Below are 17,328 nucleotides of genomic sequence, written 5' to 3'. Positions count from 1 at the left end.
CAGCATCATACAGACTTACTTCTAGCAGTTATGGCATTACTACTTTTTGTGAAACGTACAGTAATAAAAGCGGAAATTGAAATTGCCAAAACTGATTAGTCTTGATACGCGAGTTCCTCTGATATGTATTAGCATTACCTTTGGCAGAGTTTCTATTTTTGGAGTGACTGGAAAAGGGCCCCATAATGTTTTCTCTACTCAAAAGAAAAGGAAAAAAAAATCCCAATCAAATAAACCATGACTGAGGGTTAAATTGCGATTGAACAATAAACAGTGATTGTATGGAAATATCTGGTACAGTTCTTTTGTAAATGAGATTTGTTAGATATACCAATTCTCTGAAATTATTATAGAGCATTCTAGGTTGTATAAAAGACTATACATTTCAGCTCAATGCCCACTCTGACAATCATCCTGTTTGGAGAAGGAAATACCAGGAGAAAATATCACCAAATAGTCAAATGTGAGCCACCCAGTGAGGTGTAGTCCTGTCTGAAATAACAAGCCCATGAGACACAGAGATACAAGGCAGAAATACTGCAGAATTGTAATTTTACTTAACCTTAACCAAAGTTTGAGGTAATCCTGACATAAAAAACGAATACAAGCATATTAAGATGAATGACAACCTTTCAATTTATTGTGCCAGTGCTTGGGACGGGAATTAGGGAACAATGACACGCTTGTTCTCTAAGACTGCTATGAGGAAAACTGCAAATGGCATCCAAAACAACAAACAAGCCAAGAAACACTGTTCTTCAGTCTCAGCCATGACATCTTTTTAAGCCACAACAGACAGTGTATCATATTCATGGATGTTAATCCCAGTTTGTGTCATTGTCTGTGACTGGAGGATTAAGTTTTGACAAGGCTTCAAAGGCTTTTTTGTCACCTTTGCCCAATTCAGAATGGCCTGATTTGGCTCTTTTTCAGACATATGAGTGGTTCCCACAACCACTCAGTTTCATCTTGAGAGTGCTTAGTCACTTCCTTCCCAGAGTATCGAACAATAGAAATGGTTTGGTTTTTTTTTTTAACTTTTTAAAAGCAGATGACCTGCTGTTAACATCACAACAGCGACTATATCAAAGCATCAGTGAGAAATTTGATGAAAAAATTCAAGATGATCCAAAATTAAAGAAGTTTAAGTGTGAAGTGAATTTTTATGGTTACCAATAATTTAAAATATGAGCCTTGACATCAGCAGGTGAATACAAACTGTCTCCCAGTAAAAGATTTAGGCTGCCCTGTTTATATATATATACTGTATGTATATATATATATATATAAAACCACTGATATATCGAACAAGCGATATATTGTATGATATTGACTTGTTACAAGCCTTCTACATATTTCTTGTATCTGGATATGTGTTTTCTGTTATTCAAAGTTGTTTTTTTTTACAGTACATAAAATGCAGAGAGTAATCCTATGGTGCTTTAAGATTGTTGTGATGAGGTGGAGCATCAGAAAAGGCCCCTTTCACCATGTTTGTTTTCCTGTTTTATTTTGTTCTCTATTTAAATGGTCATGTATAATAATGTTAAAGATTTTTCTCAAAGTTATTTCAGAAAATAGACTTTCACCTTTACATGGCCATGTGGGTTCAATATTTGTGCATAATGGGTAAAGAAAGGCTCTGTTTTCAGTTAGCACAAAAAATGGACTATTGATTGCACAAACTGGTCATTTGTGTTCGTTTCTGCTCTACAATCTGTGTCAGGCTTATAAAAAAGAATTTTATTTCTTATCTTTTACATTAAACACGAGCATGTAAAGCCATGTTGTGCTTCTCAATGCTTTCAAATTCTTCTCACTTTCCCAGTGGGATATTCCCTGTCAGACATGCACTGAGCGAGTTCTTCAACCTCAGACATTACAAATGTTCCCCTTCGTAGATGTTCATAATCACATTCAGGGTTTTTCAACATAAAAGGACAACTAGACAGTGAGTTTCTCAACATCCTTTTCTTATTTCATGCTTCACTGCTGCAGAACACATAGACACCTGTCATGGTTTGCAGTTTTCACCACTGGGTTCTCCATGTCTCCCTGAATGCGCCACCACTCACTCACTCACTCACTCCCTCCCTCCCTCCCTCAGCCGACCTTCTCTGCCAATCAACCTCAATCACCTGCACCTGTCCCCATGCTATATAGGTCTCCCTTTCCCTTTGTTCTCTGCCAGATTGTGACACGTTAGTGCCAAACTCTCCAGCGATAATGCTCAACATAACGTCGACCCTGCTTGATCTGACCGTTCCCCTTTACCTCAGCTCTGGTAACAGCCTCTGCCCTTGTGACCTGCATGTCTGCCTCTGTTTTTTCCCCTGTTTTTTTTTGCCAGCTCCGTTTCTTTAGTGGACTTCTTCCGTTATCTGTTAAAGCAGAATAAAGGAGAATTTCTATTCAACTCCTTATTAAAGTGTGTTGCATTTGGGCCCATACTTTGCACCGTTTCAGACACCACAAATAATGAATTTCAAAGTCACTTCAATAAACAAGGATTAAAAAAAACCATCCTCCTTATTAGCCTTATGACTAGACTTTCCTTCTGTAAATCTGTGGCTAGCAACAGCTACTACTGGAGAAAAGTCAATTCTTATAGTTAAGAAACAATAATTTAAACAAGAGGGCTCTCCCTCTGGCGAGTGCTCGGGCCCTAGAGATAAGTTTTGGCATCCACAGCATCATAGAAACTGTCTTCCAGCATTAGAATTATGTTGCTCTGCCTGTCTCTTTTCCATTATTCCTCAAGTGTATAACAATGATGTATCTGAGCCCACTGAGAAGACTAGAATTCTGACATATGCAACAGAATGTATATATGCAGTGTTTTGGTTGAGGTTAACCTAAATGGACTGACAATTTTTAATGTGATACTCAATGTCATGTGTCAAGACAGTTATCTAATACCATGCAACTGAATTTATAAAATATGTAAAATATTTGCTTATTCTTAGAAAGGCATAATAAACATTCTTTCATTTTGTCCTCAGCCAATATGCTTTTACTTTGTTTTTCATGAACAGACTGTTATGTGAAGTCTGAATTTCAATTTAAACTAAAAAACTGGTTCCCTGATAACCCTGAACACTAAAAACATGGGAGTAGTTATGAACCTCTTTCATAAATAAAATCAGTGTTGGAATCAGAGATTTGTAAAGTCTTCTCACGACTTCTTGTCTTCTATTTCTTTAAAAATATAAATCAAGGGTTATGCATTTAACCACAGTTCTATTTTGTTTAGTGAGTTAGTTTCCAGTGGCAGTGCTTCCAGCACATGGATGACGAATACCAACAAAGTCATGAGGAGTGCCTACCCGCTTTTATACCCTTTTCACGTTGAAAAATGTGTGTCAACGCGGATCTTTGGACCCACGTCTGCTCAGCATTAAGGCGCATTCAAGCTTCCAGAAGACCTGGGTCTGAACTTCCGCTTTGTGCCCGTGTTTTTCTGTCTCGTAAGTCATCGCATTGACAACGTCGTCATTTCACATAAATGTGTGCCGGAACTCTGAGATGTAAACAAACTACAACATGGATGTCGCCGAGTCGAATGTTACCGTTGTCGTTGCGTGCATTGCAATGTTGTCTCTTCTGCAAAGCAAACAAACTCGGCACAGATTGGAAAATGTCCAGAGGACAGCGAAGGAGGATGGAGATTTTTGCGAGTCTGGAATCGAAGAAGCAACAGGCAAAGCCTGACAGGCAGCACAGTGACAAAATCACAATGCAACAGGAAGGTCGTGTGAAACCTAGGACGACGCGGGTTGCCTTTTTCTGGCTCGGCAGGTGAGCCGAGCCGTGCTGCTGAACTTGCTTGCCAAGTCGGTCGACGCGGGTCGAAATGCCGAGTCGACCCTTTCAGAGTGCTGAAAACCCCACGTTGACCTGTGTTTTTGGTGCAGTGTGAAAGAGGTATTTGACATGTTGTGAAGAGGTAGGGAGTATCGCTGCGACCACAGGGTCACAAGACACAAAATTGCCCCTGTAAAACCTTGTAAAAGTGCAGCCTGATGCCCAGGAGGCTGCCCTGCAGATGTCGGCAAGGGGAACACCCCTTAGGGATGCCCGTGAAGTTGCTACACTCCTTGTGGAGTGGGGTCAGACATGCTGAGGGGCTGGGGAGCCACGATGGCTGTAAGCCTCTTGAATTGTCTCCACTACCCACTTGGACAGTCTCTACTTGGACAGTGCATGACCCTCTCTTCGACCTGTGTGGTAGACAAATAATGAGTCTGACTGACGGAATGTACCAGTTCTTATGATGAAAGCTCTGACGGCGCGCACTAGGCACAACAGTTCCGTGCCAGGGGCCAAACACTTCTCCTGAGCGGACTCGAAATCTGCTAGGCTGAAAGGCTGGTTGGTCATGGCTAGGAGAAAGGAGGTCTTCATTGAAAGTCAGCTAAGCGCCGCCGTCTGCAAAGGCTCAAAGGGGACTCCACTGAGTGCTAGCAGTACCAGGAGGAGATCCCACAGGGGCACCTGATTCTGCTCTGGGGGTCTCAGTCGAAGAGCCCTGTCATGGGGTCACCCATGCCAGCAGAGTAACACACCAGTGTTTGATTGCCACTTCATACATGGTGGCACGGTAAACTCGCTGCTTGCTAGATTGGTTTAAGGGACATCAGTGAAAGTGATCAGAAAGATTTTTAAATTTGTTTCTTGAATGTAATAATGTGTGTTGTTTCAGGTTGTCTTCATTACCTCTGTGGAGGGCTTGCAGGTCTGAGGGCTGAACCGGAAGTGGAGGAGTTCACAGGAGAAATAGAGGGGGAAATTGGGAAGGTCCCATGGGGAGCCAGTACAGAGGGGTGTTCGGGTAATAAGGTCATTGATAAATTTGGGAACCCTAGGTTAGTTTGTCAGGGGCGATATGTATGCCCAGATTGGCTATTTATATTGCAGATGTGCCTTGTTGTGTTTGACATGTATATGGTGTGTTTATTGATTGATGACCTTAATTGTCTTTTAATGATGGTTTGTCTCGTAGGAGGGGCTACCGGTATAAAGGAGGAGTGGAAAGCCTCATCTCGAGGGAGTGCAGCTTGGGCCTGAACAGAGCAGGGGCTACAGCTCCATGGCCAGGAGCCTAGCGTTCGAAGTTTGACTTTTTGATAGATTTGTAACTTTAGTTATTTGCCATGAGTTTTTGTTTTGTTTTTGTTCTTTGTTTTCAGTTATACCTTTATCCTGAATTTTTCATATGCACATTTTTACACAATTGTACTTTTTTGCACTTTTGGTGGGCAAAATAAAAACCCCTAAAGAAGATTTTTGAGTGTCCATAATTCCTCCTTCCACCCCTGGGTCAAATACAACAAGCCCCCTTGAGGAAACTGGTCACCAGGGTATGAGACATCACACTTGTCCCATCCACCCGAACACGTCTTGAGGAGATGGCAGCAGTACATACCTTGATGGTGGAGGGTGCGAGTCTTCTAACCATAGGTGGATGCATTCTGCATGGCTGACAGAACCCTGCAGTTGCTGGGATGGTGATAATTGTTTAGGGTCTGCCCAGCACCTCCATGCTCCATGTAGGGAGCTGAGGGTGGGACAGCAAACGCTGTCTGCTGCACCGCGCTTCTAAAAAAAAGCACCCTGGTGGGTGCTGTCATTGCATCTGGCACTTACGGTTTTCGTGATCTGGTTTAGGGTTTTTTGGGTCTGCTCGTCTGTTGCCTTGATCTCTACCTATCACTATCATTAACCAGGTCAGCATGTGTACCTGGATGATTTGAGCAGGGGGCAAAGCCTGGCCTGAAAGAGCAAAAGTGTGCATGACACAAAATTCTGTTAATAATGTACATTATTTCTGTGAAGGGTTTTTCAACATAAAAGGACAACTAGACAGTGACTTTCTCAATATGCTTTTCTTATTTCATGCTTCACTGCTGCAGAATGCATAGACACCACAAATAATGGATTTCAAAGTCAACTAAATAAACAAGGATAAAAACAAACGGTATTGTTTGTGTTTGTTTCTGAATACAACGCATCCAAATCCAGATGAGAAACTGTGAAGAAGACACAGGGGAACTGACAATGGTTAAAGGACAGAACACTCCTTCCCTCTAACAGTTAAAGCTCTGCCAGAAAAAGCGAGGCAGAGGCAGACGAGTTCCCCTGCTTATCCGAGGTGTGTGACTGACACAGACATGAGTTACATCTCTACATGACTCACAACAAATCTTCAAATGGAATTTTTCAACTCTGCTCTTGGGAGAAACATCACATTTGTGCGTCCTGCATATTTCTTTATTGGTGGTTATGTTGGCTTACCTGATATAAAATATTACTTTGTATTTCTTTTAGTAATCTATGTTGTGTCAGTGCTTGGAAACTCACTAGTGATGGCTGTAATAATCCGGGATAATACGCTGAAAACTCCAAAATATATTGTGGTTTTTAATCTTGCTTTTACAGACATGTTAAGTTGTACTGTTTTGTTACCAAAGGTTCTTGACATCTTTCTCTTTGACCATCGCTGGATCTCCTACAATGAGTGCTTGACTCACATGTATTTCTGCTTCATGTGCATATCAATGCAGGCTCTTAATCTAGTGGGTCTTGCCTACGACAGACTGGTGGCCATCATCTACCCTCTGCACTATCAAGTGAAGGTGTCTCACAAGTTCATGTTAAGCTTGGTTGGTGCTTTCTGGGCCTTTGTCATTATTCTTGTACTCCATGCAGTCAGCCTCATTACAAGGCTTTCCTTCTGTAAATCTGTGCTTATCAACAGCTACTACTGTGACCATGGCCCAGTTTACAAGCTGGCCTGCAATGACATTACACCCAGTCGAATAATTGCTGGCATATCAATGTCTGCTATTCTTTGGATTCCACTGATATTTATCTTGGTAACTTATTGCTGCATTGGCTATACTTTGAGAAAAATCCCAGCTCAGGAAAGAATTAAAGCCTGCAAAACCTGCACAAGTCACCTTTCATTAGTTGCAGTATATTTCCTCCCTATTATATTTGTATATCGATTTTCCAGAGAAATTCATCCAAACGCCAGGATCGTTCCCTTGTCTCTGACTGCTGTGCTCCCGCCCATGCTGAACCCAATAATTTATGTTTTGCAGACACAGGAAATCAGAGCATCTGTGAAAAAGTTGATGAAATTCAAAAGGCAAACTGAAATTGTCACAAGGAAGTAACAGAGATTTAGCTGTTAACAGTTACAAGGAAATAAATTCTTATTGTTATCAACAATAATTTAAACAAGAGGGCTCTCCCTCTGGCGAGTGCTCCGGCCCTAGAGATAAGTTTTGGCATCCACAGCATCATAGAAACTGTCTTCCAGCATTAGAATTATGTTGCTCTGCCTGTCTCTTTTCCATTATTCCTCAAATGTATAACAATGATGTATCTGAGCCCACTGAGAAGACTAGAATTCTGACATATGCAACAGAATGTATATATGCAGTGTTTTGGTTGAGGTTAACCTAAATGGACTGACAATTTTTAATGTGATACTCAATGTCATGTGTCAAGACAGTTATCTAATACCATGCAACTGAATTTATAAAATATGTAAGACGTTCACTTTTATTTAGAAAAGCATAACAAACATTCTTTCATTTTGTCCTCAGCCAATAAGCTTTCACTTTGTTTTAAATTTAAACTATAAAAATGGTTACGTGACATCCCTGCATATGACCCCCCCCCCCCCCAAATCTGAAAATGAAATTTATTGTATTTTTTTTAAGAATATTTCCTAGTTTCTTTGTATTAAACCTTAAATGGCAGATTAACATTTGACAGTGGTTTTGTTTGTAAAGAGAGAGCGAATTTTATCACTGGTGATTAACTTCCATGTTCAATGCCATATTTGAAACCTCGGCAAGTTCTCTCTGGCTTTTCTCACATCCCTCATGTTAAGCATCACCATGTCTCCTTGTGGTTTTTTTTGTAAATAATGGCTGTTATGTTTTCCTCCTCAGTATTTTACTCGATGAGAACTCTTCATACACCTAAGTACATGTTTCTGTTCAACCTGCGAGACCTGTGTGGACCGATGATGTGTGTGCGCCAACTGAAAAGTCAGTATCTGACATTTTGAAGGTTCTTTTCAAGAGAAATAGAAAATACGTCCGGCCCTTGTTTTAGAAGGGGTTTGCAGGTTGCAGTCAATACTGCTCACAATTTAATCATAAAAGAATTTAATTTGATTGAAAATTCAGATTGTTTGTAAAGACAGTGATAAACATTTGAAAAAAATTATTTATTTACAATTAAAAATAATTTGAGGAAACTTTCAAGTAGGCCTGAGCGGTATGGACTAAAAATAAATCTCTGATTTTTTTTCTCAAAAAAATTTGATTTTTGATTTTTTTCTGATTTTCCCGTGGGTAAATGCTTCCACCACAGTTTTAGTGGGAGTTTGTTGGTGAAAGCGGTCTTGTTCCAGCGCAAAGAGCGGCATTTCTCCAACTCGGCTGGATGCCTCTGTTTTAGATGCTGAAATCGAGCGTTAGCGTTAGTTCTGTCAGGCCGTGGTAGTCAAGCGCTATTGGCTTCCCGTCCATCAATCAAACTGATCAATCAGCTGATCACAGCTGCTCAGCATCAGCTGATCAAATCCCTTGCTTCTGATTGGCCCCTCTCAACTTAAATATCACCCGGCCTCAACTCCCGCTCTGCTAGCTTCTGGCTGCTGCAACCTGCTGCAACCTGCTGCAACCTGCTATGTACTGCTGTCTGCTGTCTGCTGTCTGCTATCTGCTATCTGCTATCTGCTATCTGCTACTGCTGCTATTTGCTGTACAGTTGCTCCTGCTTGCAACTTGCTACCCTCCACCTCCCCAGCTCCACCTTGTCGCGTATACATGGCATAGTTCATTCCATTCGTTCGTTCTATGGAAGCCACTGGGGGATAAAAGGTGCGCCATAGCAAGAAGAGTAAAAACTCAAATTAATCAATATAAATCGCCCAGGCCTACTTTCAAGGCAAATGAGCTCCTCTGCCTCCAGAGGACAAGACAGATCGAGACTCAGACAGGAGTTACTGGATTGGTACTAGATTGTAAAAATAGAACTGGCCCTGTACTGTAGCTGGAGTCAGCACTGCTAATGGTTGTTATAACAAAATATTGTCATTGAAAATCTGAATTATACACAAACATACAATACATTTCTTGAACTGTACATTAATTTGTGATCAAAGAGTTTTCATAATTAATATTACAAATAGCCCTTGCAACGGCCTCCATAATAAAAGAAAGAAACTTAAACTCAAAGCGGTAAGAGGCTGCAACATGAAAAAGGAACACCAGAGTAAGAATTTAACCCACAAGCTTTACTCTTAAATAAAAGTCCTTTTCCCTCCTGTTGATGGTTTCCCAGAGCTGCTCGCACCACTCGTCATCTTTCTGCACTGAGATGCCTGCCTGTCACAACAGTAGAACATGCAGTGTGTGCCTGCCCCCGAGCGGTGCCTGCTATACACGACAATACATCAGTTTTATAGAAAAGGAGCGAGCATCTGTGTAATTGACAGTGGGGCCCGACTGATATGAATTTTTTGGGGGCCGATTTCAATATGAGGGAATAAAAAATTCCGATTAAATATTTTACATTTTTGTTATGCTGTTGTTGACTGAGCTGTGACATTGAAGACACCTGTGTCTTAACAATTTGTCCAACTGGTTGCAGTCAGGAGCCCTGTCTCGCACTGTTGCAGAACCTGTGGACATCATAAATAATGCTGTATTTCAAATACTTAAAGGGGAAAAAGAAACAACCATCTCTATTGGTAGAATCCATCTACAAATACGGCCCTGATACAAAAAAATATATAGAAGACACAAGGGGATCTGACAGTGTGCTATGTGACAGTCCAGCCCTTCTCTTCTGAGTAACTTCTCTAACACATGAAGCTCAGAAGAAAAGAGAGTCAGAGGAGACCTCTCTGATGGTGGTAGAACACTCCATCTGAAACTCTGCACTTCTACATGAGTCACAACGAATCTTCAATTGGAGTTGTTCAACTCTGCTCTCGGGAGAAACATCACATTTGTGCGTCCTGCGTATTTCATAATACGGCTCATATTCAGGCTTATATTCATTTTCACCGGTTTTAAAATTAAGCAAACTTTTGTTAACCAGTGAACAACGTAACTTTTTTATGCCACTTGCTACTGGCCCTTTCCTGGCTAACCCACAACTCTATCAGTTTTTAAAACTTAACAACACAAAAAGTTTCTAAACTTGTTTAATTCTTCAGCTGTACTGGCTGTGTCATCTCCACCAGGACCGATCAGAGCCCAACTGTACATGAGACACAGGGGAACTGTCAGTGTGCTGCATTTATATTATGAGCATGTTCCTCAAACACTTTAAGCTCTGTCACAGACAGTGAGAAGCAGATGAGCTGACCTCTGCCGACACAAGACATTGCAACGAGGTCTTCTTACTCTCCGTGAGGCAATTTGGAAAACCGGCAAATCTCCGAATGGAGTTGTTCAACTCTGCTCTCGGGAGAAACATCACATTTGTGCGTCCTGCATATTTCATAATTGGTGGTTTTGTTGGTGTACCTAATATAAAGTATTACTATTTCTTTCTGTTAATAATATACATTATTTCTGTGATGGGAAACTCACTTGTGATGACTGTAATCATCTTTGATCATAACCTGAAAACTCCTAAATATATTGTAGTTTTTAACCTGGCTTTTACAGACATGTTGAGTAGCACAGTTTTGTTGCCAAAGGCTCTGGACATCTTCCTTTCGAACCATCGCAAAATCTCCTACAACGACTGCTTGACTTTTATGTTTTTCTGCTTCACGTCCTTTTCAATGCAGGCTCTCAACCTGGTTGCTCTCTCCTACGACAGACTGGTGGCCATCTTCTACCCTCTGCACTATCAAGTGAAGGTGACCCACAAGTTCATGTTTAGCTTGGTTGGTGCTATCTGGGCCTTTGTCATTATTCTTGTACTCCATGCAGTCAGCCTCATTACAAGACTTTCCTTCTGTAAATCTGTGCTTATCAACAGCTACTACTGTGACCATGGCCCAGTTTATCGTTTAGCCTGCAATGATGTTACACCCAACCGTGTAATTTCTGCCTTGGCAATGACTTCTATTCTTTGGCTTCCTCTTGTATTTATTTTGGTAACCTACTGCTGTATTGGCTATGCTTTGACAAAAATCTCCACAGCTCAGGAAAGAATTAAAGCCTGCAAAACCTGCACAGGTCACCTTTCGTTAGTGGCGATTTATTTTCTTCCTGTAATATTTATATATTGCTTTGGAAGTAGAGCTGATCCAAACGCCAGGATCATCAATCTATCTCTGACTGCTGTGCTCCCTCCCATGTTGAACCCGATCATATACGTTCTACAGACACAGGAAATCAAAGCATCTGTGAAAAAGTTATTGAAAATTCAAGGGAATTAAAAGATATTTGGCTGTTTACAGTAAAGAGTAACTTTCTGTAAAGTGTAATTAATTGTTCTGTATTAAAAAAATGTGGCATCAGCAGCATCATATAAACGATCTCCAGGCAAACCTATTACATTTCCCTGTCTCTTTTATGGTTTACTATATGTAAAATAAATAAAATTGCTATAATAAGATTGATGATTAACTATAAGTTTTGTAATTGCAGGATTTTCCTATGTTGTGAATGAGAGATATTCCATACAAAATGATGTATGTAAGTGGACTGATTGTTCAAGTGTGACCACTTTTTGAAACTTATGTATGGTATCTGCTCCTCAATTTCTTCTTCCTGTGACAAGCCAGACAGTGCATGTGTGTGGTAAACAATCGAACTTCTAAAAGTAAATCTTCAATATTATTTCTTCATGAAGAAAAAGGTCCAAGTAGTCTCAGGCAAAAAGGCGTGCAGCCGCATAATTTGCAGGAGCCACAGGGGTAGAGCACTTGAACACCATCTACAGAGCGGAGAGAAAGTTATAGTTTGGACCAACAAGCTCTCAAAATGGACATTTCTATAAAACTCACATCAACAAACACACATACATACATTATATACATACATATATATATATATATATATATATATATATATATATATACACACACACACACACACACACACGTTGTGGGGTGGTATTTTTGGGGGGGTTGCACAGCCCTCCATGTGCTTGCCAGAGGTAGCCTGACTGCCATTACTGTAGGTACCGAGATGAGATCCTCAGACCCACTGTGAGACCATATGCTGGTGCGGTTGGCCCTGGCTTCCCCCTAGTGCAAGACAATGCTAGACCTCATGTGGCTGAAGTGTGTCAGCAGTTCCTGCAAGACGAAGGCATTGATGCTATGGACTGGCTGCCCGTTCCCCAGACCTGAATCCAATTGAGCACATCTAGGACATCATGTCTCGCTCCATCCACCAGTGCCATGTTGCACCACAGACTGTCCAGGAGTTGGCAGATGCTTTAGTTCAGGTCTGGGAGGAGACCCCTCAGGAGACCATCCACCACCTCATCAGGAGGTGTTGCCCAGGCATTGTAGGGAGGCCATACAGACACGTGGAGGCCACACACACTACTGAGCCTCATTTTGACTTCTTTCAAGGACATTACATCAGAGTTGGATCAGGCTGTAGTGTGTTTTTCCACTTTAATTTTGAGTGTGACTCCAAATCCAGACCTCCATGGGCTCATAAATTTGACTTCCATTGATAATTTTTGTGTGATTTTGTTGCCAGCACATTCAACTATGTAAAGAACAAAGTAATTGATAAGAATATTTCATTCATTCAGATCTAGGATGAGTTATTTTAGTGTTCCCTTTATTTTCTTGAGCATTGTATATATATATATATATATATATATATATATATATATATATATATATAGGTGTGACTGTGAGTGTGAATGGTTGTCTGTCTCTATGTTGGTCCTGTGATGGACTGGTGACCTGTCCAGGGTGAACCCCGCCTCTCACCTGAAGGCTCCCACCCATGTGGGAGTGCACATTGATGTTGTGTGTGTGTGTGTGTGTGTGTGTGTGTGTGTGTGTGTGTGTGTGTGTGTGTGTGTGTGTGTGTGTGTGCGCGCGCATGTGCGCGACCAGGGGCTCTCTCCATCTTCTGAGAACTTGACCTGCCCCCCCCCCCCCCCCGACCCTTAACAGGATAAGTGGTCACAATGGATGGATGGATGGATGGTGTTTGTAAAAGTGTCAAACAGTAACTGGATGATGGAGCTGGTAGATTGCACCATCTAGTGGTGTGTACCTGTACCTGCTGGATTATTCGTGAAATATACAAATTTAAGCACAGGCAAGATGGCTTGGTGTATTACAGTTCAGTGATTCTCAACCTGGGGATCAGACCCCCCACAGGGGTCACAGGACAGTTCCTGCAGGTCACCAATGGTCGGATCATAAAAAAAGCTATGTATTTTTCCACATTGGAAACAGCTCCTACATTTCACTGCCTGTACATGGCCAAATCTGTTCTGGCAAAGATTTTATTGAGTGCATGACGGTCAAATGGTGCTTGCTCTTGATGGCTGTGAAAACTAGTACAACTTTTTTTTATGATTTAAATCATGTGGTGAATTCTTTTACACTGTCTGGACTTTTTGTGTTACAAGTGTGTGAAACATCATTGAAGAACAAAAAAAAGCTTATCACATGATAAATGTTGTATATCATATGACCCCAGAATGATCTTGATCATTATACATGTATTGTAGACAAACAACAAAATAGATAATGGTATGTTTGAAGCAAATTTTAAAAACATGCACACAACAGTCTTCATACATTTTGTTTTTAATTGTAATTGAATCAAGCCGGACGGCATCTGTGTTCTGTCATTCAGCATAAAACCCAGTCATAACCTGCTTCTAAAATCAAACTGTGACATTTTATTCTATAATCTTGTTTCTGTTGTTAATATTAATATATATGCAAGTCATATTGAAATTTTTTAAAAAAAGGGTATCAATATAATGAAAATCTGGTGTTTCTTCTTCTCTAGTTTGACAGTGTTTTTAGTTAGTTTGGTTTGATAGTTATTTGGTAAGTTTGGTTTTGACTGCTTTTGGGTTAATTTACCATCTTTAGTTTGTCTGTATTTGGGTCCAACTTCCAAGACCATCAACCTTGACAATCGGTTCCTTTAACAGCTGAGATAAAACTGATGTGGTGCAGCAACTTCAACATGTTGAGGAGAGAAATGAACTGTTGAAAAGTAATAAAGAATATATGCACATTTAATACATGGAATATTCAAAAAAGTATGATTGGAGGGAAGGAATTTACATAAATATATTAACTGACTGGGTCCCCAAAGCAAACCAAACCATTTGGGGTTTGAAAAGTCCGTGTTCAGGGATTTCTGACCAGCAGCAGTGGTTCTGAATGAAATTCAAGCAGCAACAAGTTCAAGCCTTTAATTAACTGTTTTTTTTTTAACCTCATTACATAAACATTCAGTTTCTACATTTATTTTTAATCATCCTAAAAGGTTTCTGCTTACATTCACCTGGTTGTTGTGTGCCAATTTTATGTTTCCTGACCAGCACCAGTACCCTGGTTTTGATCTCTTTGGTTTTCAAAGAGTAAATGATAGGATTGATGCACGGTGGGATGCAGGAGGCCAAGGACAGGCTCATCACACGCTGGTTTGGGTCAATGACTCCCAGAAAAAACCCAACAGTAAAGATGATAATCAGAGGAAAGTAAAATACAGCAACAAGAATGAGATGCTCAACACAAGTAGTCAAAGCTTTTATCCGACTGTCCAGGGATTTCATCTTGAAAACTGTCACAAGGATGCAGATGTAGGATAGAATGATGAAGGTAAAAGGTCCTACAAGCAGCAAGAATGTGAGAAAACAGGCCATGTACCACTGTATTGTGTAGTCATTGCATGCCAGTCTAAAGACAGGTGCATAGTCACAGAAATAGCTTAACACTTGGACAGAATTACAGAAAGACAGTTGGGTCATTGAATTTGTTGCAATTGAAAGTATTCCCAGAGAAAAAGTCCAACTCAGACCAACAATACAGGACATACTTCTCAGAGAGTTGATTGAGTGTTGGCGCAGGGGGAAACAGATAGCAATCAACCTGTCGTAGGCAAGAATAGCAAGTGCATATGACTCTAACGTTCCAAATGCATAATAAACAAACATCTGCAACAAACACAAATTGAATGGAACAAAGTTGTCCTTGAAGAGGAATATCTTTATCATGCTAGGGATAATGCAGGAGCTCAGGATGACATCAATTACTGCCAGGTTGACAACAGCTAAAAATTTAGGAGTGTGTAAAGAAGGATTAAAGGCAATTATAAAGATCAGCACACAGTTAAAGAACAGTGTAACCACATAAATGACAGCTAAAAATATGAAATAGATACAGATGAAGGGAAAACTTTGGAATCCAACGATGTAAAAGCCTGAAGGATGTATGAGTACAGAGTCATTTAAACCTGTCGTGTAGAGAGACATAGCTGAGATCCATACATCGGAGGACGGCGTCTGGTCCGTAACACATGAGGGTTTTACACTGACAAAGAACAACATCCCATCATGAACTGCGAAAGGCAACATCACAGTCAGGCCATTACAACAAGAACATTTCACACTAAAACATTCTCAGGAAGTCAAACAGAATGATGCTCACCTGAGTCCCCGCTTCAGTGTTTCCCCCGTACACAGATACCTTTTACTCCGACTCTATGGATAGCTGCGTGAAGATATACTTTTCAAACCGATCTCCGGAGATGAAGCTTTCAACTGATAAAAAAGGAAGTCAAAGCCAATCAGTGGCATTAAATTGGTCCATAGGGGGGCAGATCTGTGTGGTTTTTGCACACAAACATGTAATTATTGGTTGGAATGATGCTTTAATGAAGTTGTTAATTGTATCACTCTTAATGGCAGAGAAAATGGGGAAAGGGCAGGGTAACTACCAATACCAGTACCAAGATGCACCTAATGTATCAAGTTTGTTCTCTGGGGTTCATTAATCATCTCTGCATGTACACACCTGTGTATTCACCACATTGAACGTTGACATGTCAGAACAGCAGAACCAAATCCAAGGGTGCTGCTGCTGCTGCAGGACCTGCCAGCTTCTCCTGCTGGCAAATGCAGAGAAGCTGCAGAACTACAGTGGAGAAAATCCTGAAATCCTGGGACCAGAGTCAAGTAAGACTGAAAGGAGTTGTGATGGAAAAGTAAGAGTCCAGAGCAGAGAAATTAGAGACAACTAGAGGGGCCATCTAACCAGGAGCCTGTCCATTTAGTTCATTAAGAAAAAGAAGTAAAATCAGTCAATATGGTAAAATCTTCTTCTATCATTGAACCCACACTGTCTTCGGTGAAAGTGATTTTAAAGCCAGCGGCACGGTGGTGCAGTGGTCAGCACTGTCGCCTCACAGCAAGAAGGTTCTGGGTTGGGGTCCTGACTTGGGCACGGGATCTCTCTGTGTGGAGTCTCCATGTTCTCCCTGCTCCTGTGTGGGTTCTCTCTGGTACTCCAGCTTCCTCCCACAGTCCAAAGACATCAAGAGAGGACGAGGCTGATTGATACTCTAAATTGACCGTAGGTGTGACTGGGAGTGTGAATGGTTGTCTGTCTGTGTGTTGGTCCTGTGATGGACTGGTGACCTGTCCAGGGTGAACCCCACCTCTCGGCTGTAGCCACCGGGATAGGCTCCACGACCCTTACCAGGAATAAGCGGAAGAAAATGGATGGATGGACTGATTTTAAAGCCGCACATTCTACTAACCATTTCAGAAGATACATTTCAATGTAATAGTCTGTTATTGTAAGTACACTGTTGGTGTTCTTTGCATTTGTCTTGGTTAGGACTCTCTTGAAAAAAGTCTCAATGGGAATATTCCCGCTAAAATATTAATATCTACCGTAAAGTTGGTAACAAGGGAAGAAAAAAAACCTGGGGTAGAATGATCTGGCCTCTTTCTGTGTTTGAAAAGCTGAGTCATGATCTCATGGGTTCACTATGGTCCAGACATGATTTTTTAGAAACTGAGAATGTATTAATTGTTTACTGCATTAATACAACGTGATTAAACAAGGTAATATGACTGATGTTTTGCATGATGCTCCCAAAGGTCCATTTACCATTTGACGGGAGACAGCAGGACAAAGCTAAACGATACTAATGGGCCCAATTTGACATGAAATCCCCAGAGAATACAAGTTTATAACCTTGACTTTAGTAAACAAGCTTTTTATTACTGTTTATACTTTAAAATAATGGATCTCATAGGACCTGTTGACGGGTTGGACAATTAAAAGTCAGTTCTGCTCTGAGCCAACTATCGTCTCTCTGTTGAATCAGGCGA

At 40.9% G+C, this 17,328-nt stretch overlaps 3 protein-coding genes across 3 annotated transcripts; 2 read left to right on the top strand and 1 right to left on the bottom strand.

Moving 5' to 3' along the window:
* Positions 1 to 6,209: 6,209 nt before the first annotated feature.
* LOC147248631 (olfactory receptor 4D9-like) lies at positions 6,210 to 7,237 on the top strand. The gene has a single exon (XM_086226906.1). The coding sequence runs from the start codon at positions 6,210 to 6,212 to the stop codon at positions 7,176 to 7,178; it is 969 nt and encodes a 322-aa protein (XP_086083032.1). The 3' UTR covers positions 7,179 to 7,237.
* Positions 7,238 to 8,830: 1,593 nt separating this feature from the next.
* Positions 8,831 to 12,343, top strand: LOC147248630 (olfactory receptor 1M1-like). The gene is made up of 3 exons (XM_086179097.1): positions 8,831 to 11,410; positions 11,796 to 11,905; positions 12,172 to 12,343. Exons 1-3 carry the CDS (start codon positions 10,475 to 10,477, stop codon positions 12,341 to 12,343), a joined length of 1,218 nt encoding a protein of 405 aa, XP_086035223.1. The 5' UTR covers positions 8,831 to 10,474.
* A 2,096-nt stretch (positions 12,344 to 14,439) lies between these two features.
* or41a3 (odorant receptor, family 41, subfamily A, member 3) lies at positions 14,440 to 15,462 on the bottom strand. The gene has a single exon (XM_086179095.1). It carries the CDS (start codon positions 15,460 to 15,462, stop codon positions 14,440 to 14,442), a length of 1,023 nt encoding a protein of 340 aa, XP_086035221.1.
* Between the last annotated feature and the right edge of the window lie 1,866 nt (positions 15,463 to 17,328).

The sequence above is a fragment of the Aulostomus chinensis genome, chromosome 15 (assembly GCF_037954235.1).
Source record: "Aulostomus chinensis isolate RoL2024-O1b breed Wild chromosome 15, RoL_Achi_v1.0, whole genome shotgun sequence".
Lineage (NCBI taxonomy): Eukaryota > Metazoa > Chordata > Actinopteri > Syngnathiformes > Aulostomidae > Aulostomus > Aulostomus chinensis.
The sequence above is the reverse complement of the archived record's forward strand: the minus strand, read 5'-3'. Positions and strand labels throughout refer to the sequence as shown.